General features: G+C 33.1%; 1 protein-coding gene across 7 annotated transcripts in view; it reads left to right on the forward strand.

The window, feature by feature from the left end:
* Window positions 1-24,344, forward strand: part of STXBP5L (syntaxin binding protein 5L) — a 346,530-nt gene that overhangs the window by 152,526 nt on the left and 169,660 nt on the right. For all 7 annotated transcript variants that reach the window (XM_076001837.1, XM_076001841.1, XM_020287216.2 and 4 more), the window contains exon 9: window positions 3,829-3,952. In XM_076001837.1, coding sequence (XP_075857952.1) covers window positions 3,829-3,952 — 124 coding nt within the window. The remainder of the gene's footprint in view (window positions 1-3,828; window positions 3,953-24,344) is intronic.

A 24,344-nucleotide genomic window follows, 5' to 3' on the forward strand; every position in this document is an offset into this window, starting at 1 on the left:
AATTATGTGAAGAAATTTTTAAATAAGGATTTGCAACACCCTAAGTTAGTAGAGTACCACATTATACCTAATTCATACCTAGAAATCATTTTAAATATATTGGCATCTGGATATTGATATCCATTTGTATGGCTATTTATCTACATAAATATCCATTTAATGGATAATTATATGTTCTATCATTTTTATAGGAATAGTCATATACTTCATTTTACTGCCAAACTTTTCAAACTTTCCTTAGCACTTTACCTCTCATATCTAGAAACTATATTTAATAACTATCTGAAATGTTTTTTCCTAAGTCACCCACATACATATAGTAACATCTTCTTAATCTTTAAGTTCCTCACTAAACCTGTGACTTTACCCCAGTCCCTCCTTAAAATCATTTCTTTATTTGTCTGTGTCTTTCTACCTCATGTATCATGCCTCCTTTCTCCATCACTGATTCTCCTCTTAGTGCCCTTTTAAATTAAAGATGCTCTTCAGGGTAGAATATCTTCACCCTCTTTTCATCTCTCCCCAATTATACACTTATACAAATATCCTCTCCCATAATATCAAATATTACCTTTGTGCTGAAAAATTTAACATCCATACAGCTCTATCATTTACCTCTCTCCTGAGCTTTAGATCTAAATATATATAACCATCTATTAAGTAAGTTCAGGTAAAATATCCCCTTGACACTGAATTTGCATTTAAATACCTGAACCTACTTCTATGTTTTTTTAAAGTTTTGTTTAGTTAATTCAGTGTAGAACCCTCAGAGTAATATTTGACTCTTTCTTTATCATATATCACATGCAATCAGTTTTTGCAGTCTACTTGATTCTTTGTATTGTCTCTCATTTATTTCCTCTTTTCTCATTCCCACATCTAATGCCCTAGTTTAAGTTATTATCTTTTGCCTAGATGACTATAAAAGCCCTTTACCTAATCACCTTTCCTCTGATATCTTACCTTTTCAACATATCCTTCATATAAGATTATCATTTTAAAAACATAGAACATAATTCTCTACCTCAGAACCTTTGACTGACCTCTAATTATCAACAATATAAAGTCCATATTCCTTGACATGGGATTTAAGGTCCTACTGCTATATTTTCCCTTTAGTTTAACATACTGAGTCCTTCTACATGCTCCCCACATTTCAAATGTATTACTCACTATCTCCTAAAAATACCATTTATTTCTTACCTCCAAGCCTTTGCTCCTGCTAATTCCTCATCATGGACTCACTTCTTTACTCTTCTGTACAGCAAAATCTTATTAAGTCTTTAGCCACTGTAAAGCCATTTGGACTATTTAACTAGCCCCTTCATGAATAGCAACTGATGAATTGAAAGTTCTATTTAAAAAATTCAAGATTATTTTCAGTAATAAATATATGAATTTTACTTTCACATTAGCTGTAAAATTTTTGTTTCATTACATAAATAATTCTTAAATAATATCGCACAGAGAAATCCCTCAGCATTTGGCATGAGGAAAGTCTTTTAATTTTTTGAGAAATTGCTTTATTTCCTTTTTTCAGGTCGTTATCCAGTTTTTTGAGTTTCCTTTTTCTTTTTTGTTTTCAAGAAACTCAATTTCAGCCACTGAGGTGACAAAACTGCTAGTGTTTTATCTTTCAGAATCTGTTTTATATTTAAAATTCTTCTTGAATTAGTTGCATTATTTTTGCTTCTTCAGTAAACCCTTTAAGTCCCTTTTTTTTAAAAGAAAAGAGTAGGATAGAATCAAACAAATAGAAATAGAATATTTACCCATCAAGTCAGATCAAATGACAGCTCCTCAGTAATTCACTATTTGATATCCTGATTCTAACAAGTTGGTTTTATATGTCTATTCTTCTGTACATATCTCTTTTATAGTACTTATTTTGGGTTTGTTATGGCTATTATTCTTATATTTATCTTTTCCAATAAGTAGAAATTCAGTGGCATAAGAAGGTGTTTTAGGGCTGAGAATGCCTTCTCTGCCTCTACTTTTGGTGGCAAAGCAGTCCAAAAGAACTTTAAATTGATTGTAGTTCATCAAAGTTAATATTTGGGGGGGGTGCAAAAAGAAGTGACATTTCCCTTAAACCACCTACAGAAGGGAGAAAAAATAAGCAGAGGCGAAAACAAGGAAATATTTTCCTTCTAACTGCCTTTGCTGGACTCTGGCAAAAAAGAAATCTCTGCTTTGTAATGAAGGCCAGGGTAAGAGAAAACTCAAGTCTGGTCTTTTGAATTTAATCAAATATTATATATCTTTTGAGGCACAGCTCAGATCTTATTTCCTTTATAACATGTTTAATGATTACTCTAGCTATCAATTATCTGTAACTCTACTAATGCTTATTGTTTGGAGCTTTTAACAGTTATATATACATAACTTAGTCCTTAAATTATATATATATATATATATATATATATATATATATATATATATATATAAAACTTAGCAGTTATGTGTGTATGTGTGTGTTAAAAGTCACAAACAATAGGTATGACCAGTTTTCATTTATGTCACTCTTCTTTCTCCTGCCATTTTTAAAGTGTATTTAAGAAAAAGATGTATACATCTGTTCTGCCTTTCTCACTGGACATAGCACATCACTCAAGTTCTGCATATACTTTTTTAAAAATTTAGAAAGAATACCAAGGGCATGGAGAAATGTGTGTGACATTAATTATTCATTCAACAGATATTTATTTAGTACCTACTTTATGCAAGACATTGTGCTAGTAGTGGGAATACAACAACTTGGAAAAATGCAACATAGTCAGCCCTCCTTATCCATGGGTTCTTCATCTGTGGATTCAACCAATTGAAAATATTTGGGAAAAAAACCAATAAAAAATAATAATACAACAATTAAAAAATCATACAAATAAAAAAGCACTGTATAGTGACTATTTACATAGAATTTATATTGTATTAAGTATTATAAGTAATCTAGAGATGATTTGAAGTATATGGGAAGATGTGCATGGGTTATATGCAAATATTATGCCATTTTATATAAGGGACTTGAGCATCTGTGAATTTGGATATCTGCAGGGGAAGGGAAGGGGGTGCTGGAACCAATCCCCCATAGACACTGAGGAATGATTATAATTACTCTTGAATCTTATCTAATTCAAAGCTACAGAATGAACCTGAAAAAAAATATATAAAAAACCCTTTTTGCTTTAAATCTATTTAAATAGTATATGCTAGAGCCAGGACAGTGCAGTGATTGAGAATATGGCTTTTGTAATTAGACACACCTTGGCTTTGAGTTGTGTCTTGAGCAAGTATGTCAATCTGTCTAAGCCTATTTCACATGGGTGAATTGAAAAAAAAAACTATTTTATAGGATTAAATGAGATAATATATTTAAAAATACCATGGTGTTTGGCACATAGAAAGCCTTCAGATGGTAGTTCTTACTTAAAGTATTTTTTAATTGGTTACTTTAAGTGGAACTAGGACTCTACCTTATCAGAAATTATCTTCTAATTTTTATTTCTTTGTAAATAATTTTTCAAAGAACTATCATAGGATATAGGAAAGACATAGGATTTACAACAAAAAGTTCTAGAAATATAATGACCTTAGGAAATTTACTTAACTTTTCTTTATCTCAGGAAATGAGTTTTAGTAGCCTTTTATAAGCCTGTAGACTAAAGGTAGAAGCTAAAGATGGTCTGATATGGGTCATAAAAATTTCATGTTTCTTAAGTGTTACTAGTATAATAATTTTATGTCAAAATATTTTTTCCTTTGGAATATAGATTGATATAACATATCTACTTTTTCCTCTTCTACTTGTTTTAATCATTATTTTATTAGGCTATTCATTCAATTGACTGGCATCATGAGGGCAAACAGTTCATGTGCAGCCATTCAGATGGTAGCTTGACTTTATGGAACCTGAAAAGCCCAAGTCGCCCTTTCCAGACCACAGTTCCACATGGTAAGATGTATGCTTTCAAAAGAGATAAACACTGACGTTACAGGGCCTTGACTTGAAGTAGGAAATGTAGTAGTGGGTTTGATAGAAAAGGGTAATAATAGGACATGGCTTCTGGTTGTAAATATTTCTTTTTACCTTCTACAGATCCTAACATGATGCCCCAAACTTTCCATACTTCCCCTCTTCCTTAACCTATGTCCCTACTTTGTAAGCTGTACTTACATAGAGACTGTACTAACAAAAAATTGGATAATGGATGGTTGATATATCTGAGGCAGAGGATATAATATAGAAAATTTGGCCAGTTTTAAGAGTTGAAGAGCAAGTGAGAGAATGACACTAAATAGATCTAACTTTGAGACCCAATTCCTATACTACTTTATTGTTTTCTAGATTATCCTACTTATTTCCATTTGTGCCATTTCATTCCACTAAATTATGAGGACTGTGGTTTTAATTGTAAGGTTTAAAAAAAAATCTTCTTACCTTCCATGTTAAAAAGAACATTTTAATCATAAATGAGGATTTTAATCTTAAGTAAGGATTTATGTTGGATCTGTATACTTAACTGGGCAGAATAAAATATTCAAATGTATGAATATGTATAGTTCAGGTGGCCAAATTATTTCAGATAATATTGGTGATGATCTGAGTTTCATGTTTACCTCATACTATTAGCTGTTTGTAAAAATAAACAGGTCAAACCCTAACAATTAATCAAACAGATTCTGTTTTATAGTTTCTGAGTATTTCTTGTAGTGTCACATTTAGAAAATAGTGGTATGTTTTCTAATGAGTGATCCATAGATCACAAGCTTTCTCAAAATTATTTCATGTGTTTGTCTGACATTTTTTTGTACCACAGTGGTACACTCCATATGCAAATGATTGAATTATTGCAACATTTAACCTAGCTGCTTTACTTAGAGATTACTTTACATTTAGACACTTAAAAATGCCTTATTTAGAGATTGCCATTGGGGAAAATTTGGATAGATATTTGCTACACATGCCACTCAGGATTACTATTTGTTTCTATGTAGTTTCCCTCCACATCCTCTCACTCTTCCCTCCCCGCCCCTCAAATTCTCATACCTTTTCTATATAAAAGTCTAATAACATTTATTCATAAATTTTCTATTTACTTCCTTCTATTCTCAAATATCAATTTTATTAATAAATTATTAATAGTTCCTTTTGGCTTGACTGGACATTTTATACTTTCATATATTTTATCATATCCATATTTGTTTTATCAGTTTGGTGGTTTTCTATAATTCTGCTTTCCTTTGAAATAAATAAGGTTATGTGCATAGGTTGTTGAAGATACCAGTATTTATGTCTTTCATAACATATATTAAATAAATCAGTTTAAATTCCTGATGCCTCATTATGACATAGTTAAGCAAATACCAGTGATTTTGACAATAGAGATATTTTTTGCCGTATCTACCTACATCTTTGGGTGTATCTTGTCTCCTTTTGTTTTAACTGTTTTTATTTTCTAAAATAAAAATTTTTTCTAAGTAGTGCTTTAATTATATCCTGTAAGTTTTTATATGTAATTTCATTGATGATACATAATTTTCAATAATATTCAGTTTGAGGTATTTTTTAATTCCGATTATAATTCTCCTTTGACCCATAAACTAGAAAGACATGTGTTTTCTAATTTCTAATTTTATTATGGATTTTAAAATTATAGGCAGAATGTGCTATGATACTACAAAATTTACTGAAATTTTCTTTATAATTAGTGCATAGCAAATTACCATGAAGTTCCAAGTGTGCTTGAGAAGAATATACACTTTCTGATTGTTATATGAAGGTCAAATTTGGAATTTTTTTTCATTTTGTATGGTTTAAATCTTTGCTAAGCTTTTGTTTGATATTTCATTTCTAAGAGAAGTCAGTTAAAATTTCTATTATAGTAGATTTACCTTGTATTTCTGTTCATTTCTGCTTTATATACTTCAAAAATCAAATAGATCAAGGTGGTTATGTATATCAGATTCTCTGTGATTTAATTGATATTTGTCTAGTCCTCTCAATTGGTTAGAGAGTGGCATTAAAATCTCCTAATGTGATTGTAGAATTTCCTACTTCTCACTATAATTCTGCCCATTTTCTCCTTCATGTACTTTAAGATCTATTATTAGGCATCCATCATATCTCCTGTAGAGAGCATACACAGCTGTCCCTTCATATCCCCACATTCCACACCTATAGATCGGAAAAAAAAACAAAGATTGAAAATATTCAGGGGAAAAATACGACAATTAAAATAATATAAATAAAAAGAAACAATACAGTATAATAACTACTTGCAAAGCATTTACATTGTATTAATATTAGTGGTCCCAACCTTTTTGGCACCAGGGACTGGTTTCATTGAAGAAAATTTTTCCATGGAGGGTATGGGGATGGAGTGTCATGGGTCTCAGGGAGGTGGTGCGGAGCTCAGGTGGTGATACATGGCCTTTTCCCTAACTGGCTATGGACTGGTACTGGGCCATGGCCCTGGGTGGAGGACCTCAGATATACAGGAGGATGTGGTTAGGTTATATGTAAACAGTTTGCCATTTTATATAAAAGACTTGAGTATCTCTGAATTTTGGTATTTGTTGGGGGGGGGGGCTTATAATCAATCTTCTACACTCTACAGATACCAAGTTGGGTCTTGTGTTTTTGTCTAGTGTTACAGTTAAAATGTCCATTAATATTAAATGTAATTACTGATGACATTAAATTTAGGCCTACCACTTTATTATTTGTTTCTTATGAGTCCTATCATATTGAGTTTATTCTTCTTTTGTCCCTTTCTGCCTCCTTTTGGATTATTTGAATTTTTTTATTAGAATTCCATTTTTATTTACATATAGGCATTTTATCTGCATGTAGTTTTTTATTGATTGCTCCAGGGAATACAGTATACTTCCATAAATATTGAAAGTCTATTAGAGCTAACATTATAATGCTTTACTTAAAATGTAGAAATCTTGTAACCATACAAATTTATTTATCATCCCCCACTGTCCTTTATGCTATACTTACCATACATTACATCTAAATATATTGTTGTAATATTTGCTTTAAATAGTCACATGTATTTTTTTTCTTTATTTCGGCATATTATGGGGATACAAATTTTAAGGTTTAAAAAAATGCCCTTTCCCCCCTCCCCCCACAAGACTGAGTTTCCAGCGTGATGATCCCCCAGATGGTACACATCTCACTCATTATGTATGTATATACCCACTACCCTCCCCCTCCCACCTGCCCAATACCCAATTACTGTAGTACCTATATGTCCATTTAGGTGCTGCTCAGTTAATACCAGTTTGCTGGTGAGTATATGTGGTGTTTGTTTTTCCATTCTTGGGATACTTCACTTAGTAGTATGGGTTCCAGCTCTAACCAGGAAAATATAAGATGTGCTATATCACCATTGTTTCTTAGAGCTGAATAGTACTCCATGGTATACATATACCACATTTTATTAATCCATTCTTGGATTGATGGGCACTTGGGCTGTTTCCACAGCCTTGCGATTATGAATTGTGCTGCTATAAACATTCGGGTGCAATTGTCTTTTCGTAGAGTGTCATTGGATCATTTGGGTAGATGCCCAGTAATGGGATTGCTGGATCAAATGGTAGATCCACTTGTATTGCTTTAAGGTATCTCCATATTGCTTTCCACAGAGGTTGAACTAGTTTGCAGTCCCACCAGCAGTGTAGGAGTGTTCCTCTCTCTCTGCAACCACGCCAGCATTTATTGTTTGGAGACTTTTTGATAAAGGCGATTCTCACTGCTGGTGTTAAGTGATATCTCATTGTGGTTTTGATTTCATTTCCCTGATGATTAGAGATGTTGAGTATTTTTTCATGTTTGTTGGCCATTCTTCTGTCTCCTTTAGAAAAGTTTCTGTTCAAGTCCTTTGCCCACTTTTTAACAGGGTTATTTAATTTTTTTCTTGCTGATTTTCATGAGTTCTAAGTATATTTTAGTTATCAGCCCCTTATCAGATGCATAGGATGCAAAAATTTTCTCCCATTCTGTAGGTTGTCTGTTTACTTTCATGACTGTTTCTTTGGCTGTGCAGAAGCTTTGTAGTTTGATCATGTCCCATTTATTTATTTTTGTTGCTGCTGTGATTGACTTTGGGGACTTCCTCATAAAATCTTTGCCTAGGCCGATGTCTAGGAGAGTGTTTCCAACATTTTCCTCTAGAATTCTAATAGTTTCATACCTTAGGTTTAAGTCTGTTATCCAGCATGAGTTCATTTTTGTGAGAGGTAAAAGGTGTGGGTCCTGCTTTAGCCTTCTACAAGTAGCTATCCAGTTTTCCCGGCACCATTTATTGAAAAGGGATTCTTTTCCCCAGTGTATGTTTTTGTCTGCTTTGTCAAAGATTAGGTGGCTATATGAGGATGGTTTTATATCAGGATTCTCACATGTGTTCCACTGGTCAATATTCCTATTTTTGTGCCAATACCATATTGATTTAATTACTACAGCTTTGTAGTATAGTTTGATATCTGGCATATTGATACCTACCATTTTGTTTTTGTTGCCTAGAATTGCTCTTGATATTCGGGGTCTTCTTTGATTCCATATGAAGCGTAAAATTATTTTTCTATATCTGTGAAGAATGCTGATGGGATTTTAATAGGTATTGTATTGAATCTGTAGATCAGTTTGGGTAGTATAGACATTTTAATGATGTTGAGTCTGCCGATCCACGAGCATGGTATGGATTTCCATCTGTTTACATCCTCTGCTATTTCCTTCCTCAGTGTTTCATAGTTCTCCCTGTAGAGGTCTTTTACCTCCTTGGTTAAGTATATTCCTAGGTACTTTAATTTCTTTGTTGCTATTGTGAAGGGAATTTGAGTCTTTGATTTGGTTCTCAATTAGATTGTTGTTGGCGTATATGAATGCCTCTGATTTCTGTGTATTGATTTTGTATCCTGAGACTTTACTAAATTCATTGATCAGTTCCAGGAGTTTCTTGGTTGAATCGTTGGGGTTTTCTAAATATAATATCATATCATCAGCAAACAGTGAAAGTTTGATCTCTTCTGCCCCTATTTGGATACCTTTAATTCCACTTTCCTGTCTGATTGCTGTAGTCAGGACTTCCAGCACTATGTTGAATAGAAGTGGAGATAGTGGGCAGCCTTGTCTGGTTCCAGTTCTAAGTGGAAATGATTTCAATTTTTCCCCATTCAGTATGATGTTGGCTATGGGTCTGTCATATATGTCTTTTATCATTTTTAGATATGTTCCTTCTATGCCTATTTTATTAAGTGTTCATATCATGAAGGGGTGTTGAATTTTGTCAAAACCTTTTTCTATTGAAAGAATCATTTGATCTTTGTTTTTGCTTCTGTTTATGTGGTGAACTGCATTTATAGGTTTACGTATGTTGAGCCATCCCTGCATCCCTAGGATGAAGCCCACTTGGTCGTGATGGATTATTTTTTTGATAAGCGTCTGGATTCGGTTAGCTAAGATTTTGCTGAAAATTTTTGCATCTGTATTCATTAGGGATATTGATCTGTAGTTTTCTTTTTTTGTTGCATCCTTTCCTAGTTTTGGTATCAGGGTAATATTCGCTTAATAAAAGGTGTCGGGGAGGTTTCCGTTCTTCTCGATGTTGTGGAATAGTTTCTGCAAGATAGGTACTAGTTCTTCTTTGTAAGTGGGGTAAAATTTGGGTGTGAAACCATCTGGACAGGGACTTTTCTTTTTAGGGAGATTTTTAATTGCTGTTTCTATTTCAGCTGTTGAGATTGGTCTGTTCAGGGAATCTATTTCTTCCTGGTTGAGCCTAGGGAGGCTGTGTGTTTCTAGAAATTTGTCCATTTCCTCCACATTTTCCATTTTGTTTGCATAAAGATTTTTGTAGTATTCATAAACTATATCTTGTATCTCTTTGGGATCAGTTGTGATATCTCCTTTTTTGTTCCTGATGGAGCTTATTAGAGATTTCTCTTTTCTGCTTTTCGTTAGCTTAGCCAATAGCGTGTCAATTTTGTTTATTTGTTCAAAGAACCAACTTTTTGTTTTATTAATCTCCTGAATAGCTTCCCTGTTTTCTATTTCGTTTAGTTCTGATTTGATCTTGTTGATTTCACTTCTTCTGCTGGGTTTGGGGCTGGTCTGTTTTTCTTTTTCCAGCTCTTTGAGTCGCCTCATTAGATTGTCTATTTGTGATCTTTTTTACTTTTGGTTATAGGCATTTATGGAAATAAACTTTCCTCTCAGAACTGCTTTAGCTATGTCCCAGAGGATTTGAGAACTTGTCTCTCCATGGTTATTTTGTTTATAGATTTTTTTTATTTCCATCTTGATTTCTTCAGTTATGAAGTAATCATTTAGTAGGAGGTTGTTTAATTTCCACGTTTTTGTGTAGAAGTGTGAGTTTCTGTTAGGGTTGATTTCTACTTTTATTCCACTGTGATCTGAGAAGATACATGGTATGATTTCTATTTTTTTAAATTTCTTCAGGTTTACTTTGTGTCCTAGGATACGGTCAGTCTTGTGAGCTGATGAGAAGAACATATATTCAGTGGATTTTGGGTAGAATGTCCTGTAAATGTCAGTCAGACCCAATTGTTCCAGAGTTTTGTTTAAGTCCATTATTTCTTTATTAATTTTCTGTTTGAAGGATCTGTCTTGTGCCGTCAGTGGGATGTTGAAATCTCCGGTGATTATGGAGTTGCTATTAATCCATTTGCTTAGATCCAGTTAGGTTTGCTTTATGAATATGGGTGCACCTAAGTTGGGTGCATATATATTTAAAATTGTTATCTCTTCTTGTTGACATGTGCCATTCACCATTGTATAATGACCCTCTTTGTCTTTCACTACTTTTGTTGGTTTAAAAACTAAATCGTCTGAAATTAGAACTTCCACGCCAGCCTTCTTTTGGCTTCTACTTGCTTGGAATACTGATCTCCACCCTTTTACTTTTAGTCTATATGCATCCTTGCAGGTTAGATGTGTTTCCTGAAGATAGCATATACTTGGCCTGTATTTTCTTATCCATTCAGCCAGCCTATGTCTCTTGAGTGGAGAGTTCAAGCCATTCACATTTATTGAAAGAACTGATAGATAAGGTAGATTACTGTTCATTCTGTTGGGTTGGATGTTGTTGCTTTGATTTCTCTCTTGAGCCATTGTAATATCTGGCCTTTAATCTTTGGGTTTTGGTTGTTTTTATATTCGTGAGTTTTTATTATGGTGTTCCGTGTGTAACACTGTTTTGTGTACTTCTTGTAGGGCTGGTCTTGTCTTGGTGAATTGTCTGAGACTTTGATTATCTGAGAATGTCTTTATTTCTCCTTCATATATGAAGCTCAGTTTTGCAGGGTACAAGATTCTAGGCTGGGCATTATTTTGTTTTAAAAGAGTGAGAGTGGTCCCCATTTTCTCCTTACTTGTATTGTTTCAGTTGAGAAATCTGGAGTTATTCAGATTGGTTTTCCTTTATATGGAACTTCCTTCCTGTGTCTAACAACTTGTAGGAGGGTCTCTTTTGTTGATATTTTGTTCAGTCTGATGACTACATGGTGTGGTGTTTTCCTGTTTGCATTGTATCTCCCAGGAGTCCTTTTGGCCTCTTGTATTTCTAATTCTAGGTTACTGGTTAGACCTGGGAAGTTTTCCTCAATTATTTCTTCAAAAAGCTTATCTAACCCTTGGGTGTTTTCTTCCTCCTTCTCCGGAATCCAGTGGACCCACAGGTTATTTTTCTTTGTATAATCCCACAATTCTTGTAAGCTTTGCTAATGTCTCTTATTTTTCTGCTCTAACTCTGTGATTAACTTATTTGATTTGAATGAGTTGTCTTCCAGTTCTGAGATTCTTTCTTCTGTTTGGTCCACCCTATTTTTGAGGCTTTCCACTTTATTTTGAATTTCCCTGAATAAATTCTTCATATTGAGGATGTCTGATTGATTCTTCTTCAAGATGTCCATCTCCTTAGTGAATCTTTCTTCCAATTCTTTTATCTTCTTTGTAGTTTCTTTGTGTTGGTTATCCATTTTTTCTTGCATTTTATTGAGTTTTTTTACAATCCAATTTTGGAATTATTCTTCTGTCATTTTAGTGTTTTGGGTTTGTTCAGACTCCATTTCTTGAGAGCTGGTGTATTTCCTAGGGCGAGTATTTTTGGCTTGATTTTTTTTTATTTTATTTTTTTTGAATTTTTTTTTATTTCGGCATATTATGGGGGTACAGATTTTAAGGTTTCAATAAATGTCCATTTCCCCCCCTCCCCCCACAAGTCTGAGCATTGGGCCCTCCCCATCTTTGTCAATTGCTAGAGCTGTCATCTACTTTTTGTAGTTTCTTGATCAGCCACTGGGGGGAGCTCTTCCAGCACACTTGAAAGGTTCCCCTGACAGGGGTAGCTTTTGGGGAAAGTGGGTTTTCTTGTCTCGCCCTGCCTCCAGGGGTGGAGCCAACCACTTTCAGCAAGGGAGATGCGGGCTGCGGGGAGGTGGTATCTCCCCAGTCTGCCCTGCATGCCCTGCACCCCAGTGGCTGTAACTCCTCCTAGGCTGCTAGACTTCTCAGTAGATCCTTGATGGAGCCAGGCCTGACGAGCCGATGGCAGATTGTGTAGGGGCGGGATTTGCCAGGAGAGCCTCTAGGCTGGGCAGGGTCAGAGGGCTTAGCCCACTGACGGCTGGGCTGTGGATCCCCTCAGTGGCAATTGCTAGCCACTGGTAGGGCACCAGTACTGGGGGCGACTGATTAGGGTACAGCCGGTGCTGGGTTGCGGGCCTGGGTCAATAGGACACCCCGTAGGTTCCTCCTCACCGCCTGCCCAACCGCCTGTTCAGTCGGAACCCACGCTTTTACTGACCTTCCAACTTAGAGCCCCCGCTTAGTCTTCCAGGTTACCAGAGGTGAGACCTCTAACCGCCTCCCCGGTCTGCACAGATCAGTTTCCTCCCATCTTGGAGTCCTCCCTAGCACGGGCTCAGCTGGGACCACGCTATCAGCTTTCATCATCAACTGCACCCTCCAGCACCCTCTTCTGTTGCGGTTTCACACCAGTTTCAGACAGGTCTCTGGCTGGGTGGGTGTGGAGGTCAATGGGGAAGCAAGGAGTTCTCCTGTGGGTCTGATCCCACTTCACTACCTGGCCTGGCGGGCCGGCGCCCTCCCATGCACCCTATAGTTTGCTTTGCACTCTCCAGAGAACGTGATCTTGTTTCCTGATCACCTTGTTTATCCTTTTATGAGAGTTCCACGTTGCTCTTCTGCGGATTCTCAACGCTGTCCTTGTAGTGGGGAGGTCCACTCGCAAGTAGGAGACCAAGATCTGTGTCTCCTTCTCTGGGAGCAGAAGTCCGGAGAGTTACCTCTACTCCACCATTTTTTCTCCTCTTCCACATGTATTTTTTAATTAAGAGGAAAAAGAATCTTTTGTATTTCCTGTTATTTATCACTTTCATTTATTCCTGAAGATAAAAGGACATTATTTAGCATTTCTTGTAGGTCTTGTAGAAATGAATTCACTTAGCTTCCTTTTATTTAAAAATTGTTTTGTTTTTTCTTTTTGCTTTCATTCTTGAAGGCTATTTTTGCTAGATTTAGATTTCTGACCTGACAGTTTATGTGTGTGTTTTGTTTTTAAAATGATGAACACTTTAGAGATGTTTCTATAGTTTTCTGGCTTCCATAATTTCTAAGTGAGTAATCTGTAGTAGTATGAGTTTTGGTTCCTCTGTATAATGTGTCATTTTTCTCTTGTTGATGTCAAACATTTTTTGTGTCTTTTATTTTCAGCAATTTAACTATGTTATGCCTAGGCTTGGTTTCAAGTTCAAGTTCATTCTTTTAAGAGTTCTGCCAAGTTTCTTATATTAAAAAATTTCTATCTTCCACAAAATTTAAGAACTTTTCAGCCATTTATTTCTTCAAATATGTTTTACTGCTTCCCCCTCTCTCTTTTTCTGAGATACCAATTACCTGTCTGTTAGAATTTTTGGTATTGCCCCGCATATCTCTGAGCGTCTGTTTATTTTTCTGTCAATCATTTTTCCTCTGTATTTTAGATTGGGTAATTCCTATTGATCTGTCATCAATTTAACTGCTCTTTTTAACTAGCATCTTCATTCTCCTATTAAGCTTATGTTATTTTCTTTATGTCAGGTGTTTTTTCATGCGATACCTTTTTGTATTTTCTATTTCTGTACTGTTTTCTTTTTTCATTCATCACGAGTGTTTTCCTTTCCTTTAAGCATTGAGCTTTTCTAAACCTTTGTCTGATAATACCAACATCTACTTTACCTTGAAGTTGGTCTCTCGTCATAAGAATGGTTCACATTTTCTTGTTTCTTCATATGCCTAGTAATTTGGATTATATCTTACATAATGTTGAGATTATATTATGTACACTCTAGATGTTATGTACATTCTAGATTATAAGTTTGTTGCACCCCTTGTTTTTAGCCACAGTGCCTTCTAAACTGGGAAACCCTCTCTAGAAGTACTTCATTATTTTTTAAAAAATCAAAATCTTCTGCACTGAAAAAGTACACTTTGTCTCAAAGTCAAATTACTAGACGATGCTGGGCTAAGAAGAAGATGATCACAGCTGATGAGGCTAGATCAGCACCTGTTTCACTGTTAATCTCTGTTGAGATTAATACTGTGATGGCCTTGCTTTTGCTCTGTATCTGGTTGCTGCTCATGATGGCAGACATTGCCTTTCTTTCACAGTAAAGTATAATACTTTCATGCTTTCAAATATGTATCCTTCAATTACAGTGCTCTTAGGTAAATATACACATATACACATACACAATACATATCTACATACATGATATTAAAACAAACCTTATTAAAATAATTAATAGTTAAATTGTTGCTCAGAAATAGGACAGGGGTGTCTGCAATTACTACTTTTAGTTAACATTTTCATGAAAATACTAGCCAATATGATTAGACTTGAAAATAAAGTATATTTTAAAAATTTAGAAAGAGAGTTCAAAATTATACCTAAGTGAGGTAAGCCAGGCACAAAAGGACAAATATTGCATGATTCCATTTATATGAGGTACCTAGAGTAGTCAAATTCATAAAGGCAAAAAGTAGAATGGTGGTTGCCAAGAGCTAAGGGAAAGGGAGTATAGGGGGTTATTGTTTAATGAGTACAGAGTTTTAGTTGAACAAGATGAAATATTTTGGAGGCTGATGGTGATGATGGCTGCACAACAATGTGAATGTACTTAATTCTACTAAACTGTATACTGAAAAATAGTTAAGTGGTAAATTTTATATGCCTTTTATTAATACAATTAAGAAACTAAATTTTTCATAAATTTTTCATTATGTGACCAAGTTCCTGTAGTGAAAGATGAAGGTACATTATGTTTTTTTAAGAATATATTTCAAATGTATATTTCAAAATTGGCTAAATATTAAATGACAAGGGAAATATTAATATATTCTATAAGATGGGTTAATAAAGCATCCTCTGACATTAAAGTAAAATAATTTAAAAAATATTTATTTTTTAATAATTAAAAATAAAAACTTCTACTGAGTTACATAAAAACTCTTTATAAAACAACATACAAATCAAAGGGGAAATAAAAACAAAATGGCAGACAGAACTTCTGAAAAATAATAATACTGAAAATACTCCATACCAAAACTAAGAAATACACTTAAGACAATAGAGGAAAACTCATAATTTTAAGTATTTTATGTAAATAAAAATGAGAGTCTAAAGATAAATTCACACTCAAAAGCTAGAAGAGAACAGCAAAAACTTATAGAAAGAAGGAGGAAGGAAATCATAAAAATAACAGAAATTATTGAGTTAAGAAATATAAGACCATAGAACAAATAAAAATGCTGAGGTGTTGTTAAAATTATAAAAAGAAAACTGTGGGCCACTATTAATCCTATATTAAAAGGATTTGTTCTGTAAAATTTGGATTCAGTCAAAATGCCACACTCAAGGATCCAGAAGGTTGCTACATGTGACCCCAATGCCACAGGTTCCCCACCCCGAAGAAAGAAAACATGAAATACAAAATTATATGGGAGAAATAACCTTTGAAATGGAGGAATTAAAAAAAATTACATAAAACTGTATTTTGTACACCTCTGCAAATAGAATTGAAAACATAGATGAAATGGATAGCAAAGAAAGTATAATTTATCAAAGCTAATACCTTTAGGGATAGAAACTGTAACATAAATTTACATGGAAACATGTAAAACATGCTAAAACAACAGACCCAGATAATATTTGAAAATTTTGCCAAATTTTCAAAAAAAAGATAATCCAAGTGCTACAAAATATAGTATTCTAGAACATAGAAATGGAAATAAAAAGAAAAATATATTATAAACTATATAACTATAAATATTGATGTCAACATTCTAAATATGTTTTAATTAGAATTTTAATAAAATATTAGCAAACCAAATCTAACAATATACTAAAAAAATTATCACCAAGTGGATTTATTCTAGTAATTCAAAGATCATTCCTTATTATGAAAACTATTTTTAAAAATCTTCTCATTAATCTAATGAGAAACAATAATTGTCTCAAAAAATGGTGCAAAAAAATCACTTCTCAGCCTTTTGGCTAAGACCAAGTGTAAAAAATGCTGCAGAAGACTTCAACAAAAATCAAAACAATTCCTGATATAAAATATGCACTCAATTTGAAATTTTAAATACTTTTTTAGTAACTCCTTCATTGAGATAAAATTCACATACCCTACAATTTATTTGAATTATACAATTCAATGGTTTTAATGTATTCACAGAATTGTGTAACTATCAGGACAATCAACATTATAATATTTTTATCATCCCAAAAAGAAACCACGTACCTATTACCAGGTACTCTCCTTCCTCCCCAAACCTGCCAGTCTTAGACATTTACTCTACCTTCTGTATCTATGGATTTACCTATTATACTTATTTCATAGAAATAAAGCCACACAACATATGTTCTTTTGTCACTGGCTTCTTTAACCTAGCAAAATACTTTCAAGATTCATTCATGTTGTAGCATATATGAGTACTTTATTCCTTTTTATGGGGAAATAATATTCTATTTTATAGATATACCATATTTCATTTATTCATTCATTGATGGCCATTTGAGTTGTTTCTACTTTGTAGATATTAGGAATAATTATGTGAATATTCATGTACATTTTTATGTGGACTTGTTTTTAATTCTTGGTTATATAACTATAATTGGAATTGCTGCATCAGATGGTAACTTTTGAGTTTAATATTTAGAGACATGGCAGATTACTCTAAAAAAGTGACTGTACCATTTTGCATTCCCATCAACAGTATATTGAATCTCTAGTTTTTCTGTATTGTTACCAATGCTTGTTATTATCTGACTTTCTGAGTACAGATGTTTCTACACTTATGATGGGGTTACGTCCCAATAAAGCCATAGTAAGTTGAAAATATTTTAAGTCAAAAATGCATTTAATAACCTAACCTACCAAACAACATAGCTTAGTCTACCTTATCTTAAACATTCTCAGAACACTTATCTTAGCCTATGGTTGGACAAGATTATCTAACATAAAGCCTATTTTATAATAAAGTGTTGAAAATCTCATGTAATTTATTAAATACTGGCCTGAAAGGAAAAAAAAAAAAAGAATGGTTATATGGGTACTTACAGTATAGTTTCTACTGAATGCATATAGCTTTCATGCCATATTAAAGTAGAAAAATTATAAGTTGAACCATTGTAAGTTGGGAAGATCTGCACTGCTATCCTAGGGTGTGTGAATTTATATCTTACTGTGATTCCGACTGGTAAGAATGAGTAATGATGATAAGCATCTTTTCATACTTATTGTTCATTTTCTCATCTTCTCGGAAGAAGTATTTATTTAGATTCTTTGCCACTTAAAATTGGATTATTATTTTTTTTTTTAGTATTCAGTTGTAAGAGTACTTTATATATTCTGGATACAAGGTTCTTATCAGATATATGATTTGCAAATTCTATGATTTGCAAATTCTATGATTTCCAATTCTATGTGTTGTCCTTACACTTTTTTTCATGATGTCCTTGGAAATGCAAAAGTTTTTAATTTTGATAAAGTCAATTTTATCTACCTTTGATTTTGTTGCTTGTGTTTTGGGTGTCATAAGTTCTTTGCTAAATCCATGGAAACAAAGATGTACTCCTCTACATTTTTTCTAACAGTTGTATACATTAGTTCCTACATGTAGTCTATTATCCATTTTTTAAATTTCAGAATATTGCCAGGTACAAATGCTTTGGTTGTATACATTGCCTTTGCACTGCCCTAGTCAGAGCTACAAGTGCGCCCATCCCCCAGTGTACACCACACTCATTAGGTATGAATTTACCTATGCCCTCTTCGCCCCTACCACCTGCCTGACACCTGAAGAATGTTACTTCCATATGTGCACATAAGTGTTGATCAATTAGTACCAATTTAATGAGAGTAAATGTGGTATTTGTTTTTCCATTCTTGTGATATTTCACTTAGAAAAATGGGCTCCAGCTCCATCTAGGATAATACAAGAGACATTAGTTCACCATGGTTTTTTATGGCTGAGTAGTACTCCATGGCATACATACACCACATTTTATTAATCCACTCATGGATTGATGGGCACTTGGGTTGTTTTCAATCTTTGTGATTGTGAGTCATGTTGCTATAAACATTTGAGTGGAGATGTTTTTATTATAGAATGTCTTTTCTTCCTTTGGGTAAATACCCAGTACTGGGATTGCTGGATCACATGGTAGTTCTACTTTTAGTTCTTTGTGGTATCTTCATGTTACTTTCCATAGAAGTTGTACTAATTTGTAGTCCCACCAGCAGTGTATGAATGCTCCTATCTCTCCAAATCCAAGTCAACATTTGTTGTTTGGGGACTTTTTTTATAAAAGCCAATCTCACTGGAATTGAGTAGTATCTCATTGTGGTTTTGATTTGCATTTCCCTGATGATTAGATATGTTGAACAATTTTTCATATGTATGTTGGCCCTTAGAATGTCATCTTTTGAAAAGGTTCCTGTTCATGTTTTATGCCCTCTTTCTTTTTAATGGAGTTGTTTGATTTTTTTTCTTGTTGATTTTCATGAGTCCTGTGTAGATTCTGCTTATAAGCCATTTATTGGATGTGTAGGATGCAAATATTTTCTCCTATTCTGTAGGAGAAAATATTCTCCATTCTAATGAGAGTTTCCTTGGTTGTGCAGAAGATTTTTAATTTGATCAGGTATCATTTGTTTATTTTTGTTTCTGCTGTGATTGCCTTTGGGATCTTTTTCATAAATTCTTTGCTTAGGCCAATGTCTGTAAGAGTTTTTACAATGTTTTCTTCTAGACTTTTTATGGTTTCATGCCTTAGGTTTAAGTCTGTTATCCACCATGAGTTGATTTTTGGTAATTGAGACATGCAGATCCTGTTTCAGTCTTCTAATGTGGCTTTCCAATTTTTCCAGCACCATTTATTGAATAGGGATTCTTTTCCCCATTGTATGTTTTAGTCTGCTTCATCAAAGGTCAGATGACAATATGAAGATGGTTTTATATTTGGATTCTCAGTCCTGTTGCATAAGTCTATGTCTCTGTTTTTGTGCCAGTACCATGCTGTTTGGTTACTACAACCTTGTAATATAGCTTAAATTCTGCTAGATTGGTGCCTCCCAATTTTTCTTTTTGCTTAAGGTTGCTTTGGCTATACGGGGTCTTCTCTGGTTCCATATGAAACATAGAATTATGTTTTCTAGATCTGTGAAAAATGATATTGGTATTTTAGTAGGGAGTACATTGAATCTCCAAATCACTTTGAGTAGTGTAGACATTTTAACAATATTGATTCTACCAATCCATGAGCATGGTATGGTTTTTCTTATGTTAACATCCTCTGTAATTTCTTTTTTCAGTGTTTTGTAGTTCTCCCTATATAGGTCTCTCACCTCATTAGTTAAATATATTCCTAAATATTTTATTCCCTTTGGTGCTATTGGGAAAGATATTGCATCTTCAATTTCTTGGCTTGACTGACATTGACTGTTAATAAAAGCTACTTATTTGTGTGCATTGATTTTGTAGTCTTAGCTTTGCTGCATTCATTTATCAATTCCAGGAGGCTCTTGGTTGAATCCCTGGGATTTTCTAGATATAATATCATATTATCAGGAAAGACCATATAAATAAAAGAAAGAACAAAGACCATATGTTCCTCTCAATAGATGCAGAAAAAGCATTTGACTAAATCAGCCACCTTTTATAAAAACTCTTAACAAAATAGGCATATGTGGGACATACCTCAACATTATTAAAGCCATATATGACAAACACACAGCCAACATCATACTGAACAGAGAGAAATTGAAAGCATCCCCACTTAGAACTAGAACCAGACAAGGTTGCCCACTACCTTTACTTCGATTCAATATAATTCTGGAAGTTCTTGCCAGAGCAGTCAGATAAGGAAGGAACTCAAGGATATACAAATGGGGGCAGAAGAAGTCAGACTATCACTATTATCCATTTTGGATAATAATTTTTATATTTGTGTGGTAGGAGTTCAATTCCATTCTTTTGTATGTGGGTATCCACTTGTCCCTGCATCATTTATTGAAAAGATTGTTTTGCCCTCATTCAATTGTCACAGCACCCTTGTTGAAAACCAGTTTACCATAAAAGTAAAAGTTTATTTCTGGATTCTTCATTTATCTGGTTGACTTATGTGTCTATTCTTATTTGAACCACATTATCTTCATTGATGTTGCTTTTTAATATGATTTGAAATAAGTAAGTGTGAATCTTCTCTTTTCTTTTTCTTTAAGATATTCAGGATATTCTAAGTTTCTTGCATTTGCATATAAATTTTAGGATTGGCTTGTCAATTTCTATTAAAGGCAGCTAAGATATTTGATAGGGATTACATTGAATTTGTAAATTAATTTGCAGCGCATTGTCATTTCAACAATATTAAGTTTTTTGATTCCTGAACATGGGGCATCTATCTATTTATTGTGGTCTTTAATTTATTTCAACATGTTTGTAGTTTTCAGCATATAAATTTTGAATTTTTTGTTAAATTTATTCCTATTTTATTCTTTTTGATGCTATTATAAATAGTCTTTTCTTTATTTCTTTTAAAATTGTTCATTGCTACTATATAGGTATGAATACATTTAATTTTTACATATTGATTTTGTACTTTGCAACTTCCTGACATTTTTATTTATAATAGTTTAGTAGATTCCTTAGTGCTTTATTGAGGTATAAGCAGCAAATAAAATTGCATATGTTTAAGATCTACAACTGGATATTTTCATATGAATTAATATGTCTATCATCTTTCATAACTGTGACTTTCATTCTTTTTTTTTTGTCCTGAAAATGCTTAAGATCTACCCTCTTAGGAAATTTGAAATATACAATATAGTATTATTAACTATAGTTAATAGTTAATAGTTGTATATTAGATCTCCAGAGCCTATTCATCTTGCATGACTGAAATTTTATACCTTTTAACCAACATTTCCCATTTTTCCCCTCTCCAACACGTGGCAACCACTATTCTACTTTCTGTTTCTTTGAATTTATCTTCATTTCTGCATGTAAGTGAGATCATGTGGTATTTGTCCATGTATAGATTATTTCAGTTAACATATCCCTGAGGTTCATTCATGTTGTCATGAATGGCAGGATTTTCTCTTCATTATTGTGAATAATGTTGCAATAAACATGGGAACTCATATATCTCTTTGAAATAATGATTTCACTTCCTTTGGCTATATAGCAAGAAGTGAGATTGCTGGATCACATGGAAGTCCTATTTTAAATTTCTTTCAGGAACCAGCATACTGTTTTTCATAATGGCTATACCAATTTACATTCCCATGAACAATGCTTAAGGATTCTCTTTTATCCTTGCCAATACTCATTATCTTTTGTATTTTTGATTATAGCCATTCTAACAGGTGAGGTGATATTGTGGTTTTGATGTGTAATTTCCTAATGATTAGTGATCTTAAGCACCTTTTGATATACTTGTTGACCCATTTATGTCATCTTTGAGATATATCTATTCAGATATTTTGCCCATTTTTTAATTGGGTTGTTTGGGCTCTTGCTGTTAGGTCGTTTGAGATCCTTATATAATTTACATATTAACCCCTTATCAGATATAAGGTATGCAAATATTTTTCTCATTTCATAGGTTGCTTTTTTACTATATTGTTTTCTTTGCTGTGTAACTTTTTAGATGATACAATACCACTTTAATTTTGTAATATATATTGAAATCAGAAGTGTGATGCCTCCAACATTGTTTTCTTGCTAAGATTGTTTGGGCTATTGAGGATCATTTGTGGCTCCATATGAATTTTAGAATTTTTTTTTCTATTTCCTTAAAGTATTCTGGTGGGACTTTGAAAGGGATTTCATTGAATCTATAGATCACTTTGGATAGCATGGGCATTTTAATAATATTAATTCTTCCAATCCATAATGATAGGATGTGTTTCCATTTATCTGTGTTCAGAGAATCAACTTTTAGTTTGTTTTTGTTTTTCTATATTATTTTTCTCTTCTGTACTTCAGTAGATTCTGCAATAGTTTTTATTATTTCATTGTTTCTGCTTGGTTTTGGTTTAGTCTGTTCTTCTGTGTCTTAACATGGAGAGTTAGATTATTGATTTGATATTTTTTTTTATAAAGCTGCTTATAGTTATAAATTAACCTCCCAGCACTGCTTAAGCAACATCTTAGACTTTTTGGTATGTTGTATTTTCATTTCATTCTTCTCAAAATATTTTTGGTTTCTTCTTTAATCTACTTGTTATTAAGTCAGATATTAGTATAATATATGTTGAAGTTTTCTTGTGGTTGCCATTTGAATGTTATATCCCTTTGTATTATTTCCTTTCAGCTTATTTGTATCTTTGATCTAAAGCAGGTTGTCCATAAACAGCATATAGTTGGATATTATCTTTTTGTTTTTATCTAGTCATACCATCTATTCCTTTTGATTTGCTTGTTTAATCCATTCACATTTAAGTTATTGTTGATATGTTTTCTGTGTCTCTTCCATTTTTATTTCTTTAGTCCTCCTTTAACTTCCTTTTTTTACACTAAATGAATATTTTCTAGTGTAACATTTTAATTCCTTTAATCAATTTTTCACTCTTTTGAGTTGTTTTCTTAAGGAATGTCTTATGGCTTACAATGCATAATATATCCTAATTTATCAGAATCTACTTCAGACCTATATTCAAATTTATATTCACTATATATTACATATTAATATACACTATTTTATTACTATAATACTAACTGAATTTCAGTGTGATATAGAAATTTTACTCACATAACTCTATTCCCTTTTCTCCGCTTTTGTCTTATTATACATGTTATATCTATGTTATATCTGTGTGCTGCCAACTCAACAATGCATTGTTAGAATTATTACCTTATATAATTGTATGTCTTTTAAAGAAGTTGACAAAAAAGTAAAACAAGTATGTGTGTGTGTGTGTATGATTTGTGACATTACCATTTTTACTTGTTATTTGTGGTTCTGTTTCTTGTTCCTGTAGATTCAAATTACCAATGGGTGTCTTTTCCTTGTTCCAATTTTTTCCCTACCCACCTCTTTTATGTTGTTATTAGAAAATATATTATAGATCCCATAATACAATTATATACATATTGTTTTACAAAATTAATTTTTGAATCATTTAAATGATGATTGGAGAATATATGTAGTTATATCATCTTTTATAATTATCGATTAATGTGTGGTGACCTTTACTTGTACTCTATTCTTTGTATGGATTCACACCAGTGTCTGGGGTCATTTTCTTTAAGTATGAAGAACTTTCGTAGTATTTTTTTGTAAGATAGCTCTATGAGCAACAAATTATCTCAGTTTTTGTTTATTTGGAAATATCTTTATTTCACCTTTATTTTCAAAAGGTAATTTTGCTCAATGTAAGATTCTTGCTTGACAAGTTTTGTTTTTATTTTTCCCAGTACTTTGTGTTATTCCACATTCCACTGCCTTTTGGCCTCCATTGTTTCTCAAAATTAGCTGTTAGTGTTAGGGTGCTTCCTTTATACACAATGAGTCATTTTTCTCTTGCTGCTTTCAAGATATTCTTTTTGGCTTTCAATATTTTTTTACTCTGATGTGTCTAGGTGTAGATTTCTTTGTTTTGTCCTATTTGGAATTCACCAAACTTCTTAAATGTGTAGATAATATTTTTATCAAATTTAGGAAAATTTCATCCCTTATTTAAAAAATATTTTTCTGCTCCTTTCACTGCTTCTCTTCTGGTACTTTCATTGTACATATGTTGGTGTG

This window comes from Microcebus murinus, chromosome 1 (assembly GCF_040939455.1).
Source record: "Microcebus murinus isolate Inina chromosome 1, M.murinus_Inina_mat1.0, whole genome shotgun sequence".
NCBI classification, from domain to species: Eukaryota; Metazoa; Chordata; class Mammalia; order Primates; family Cheirogaleidae; genus Microcebus; species Microcebus murinus.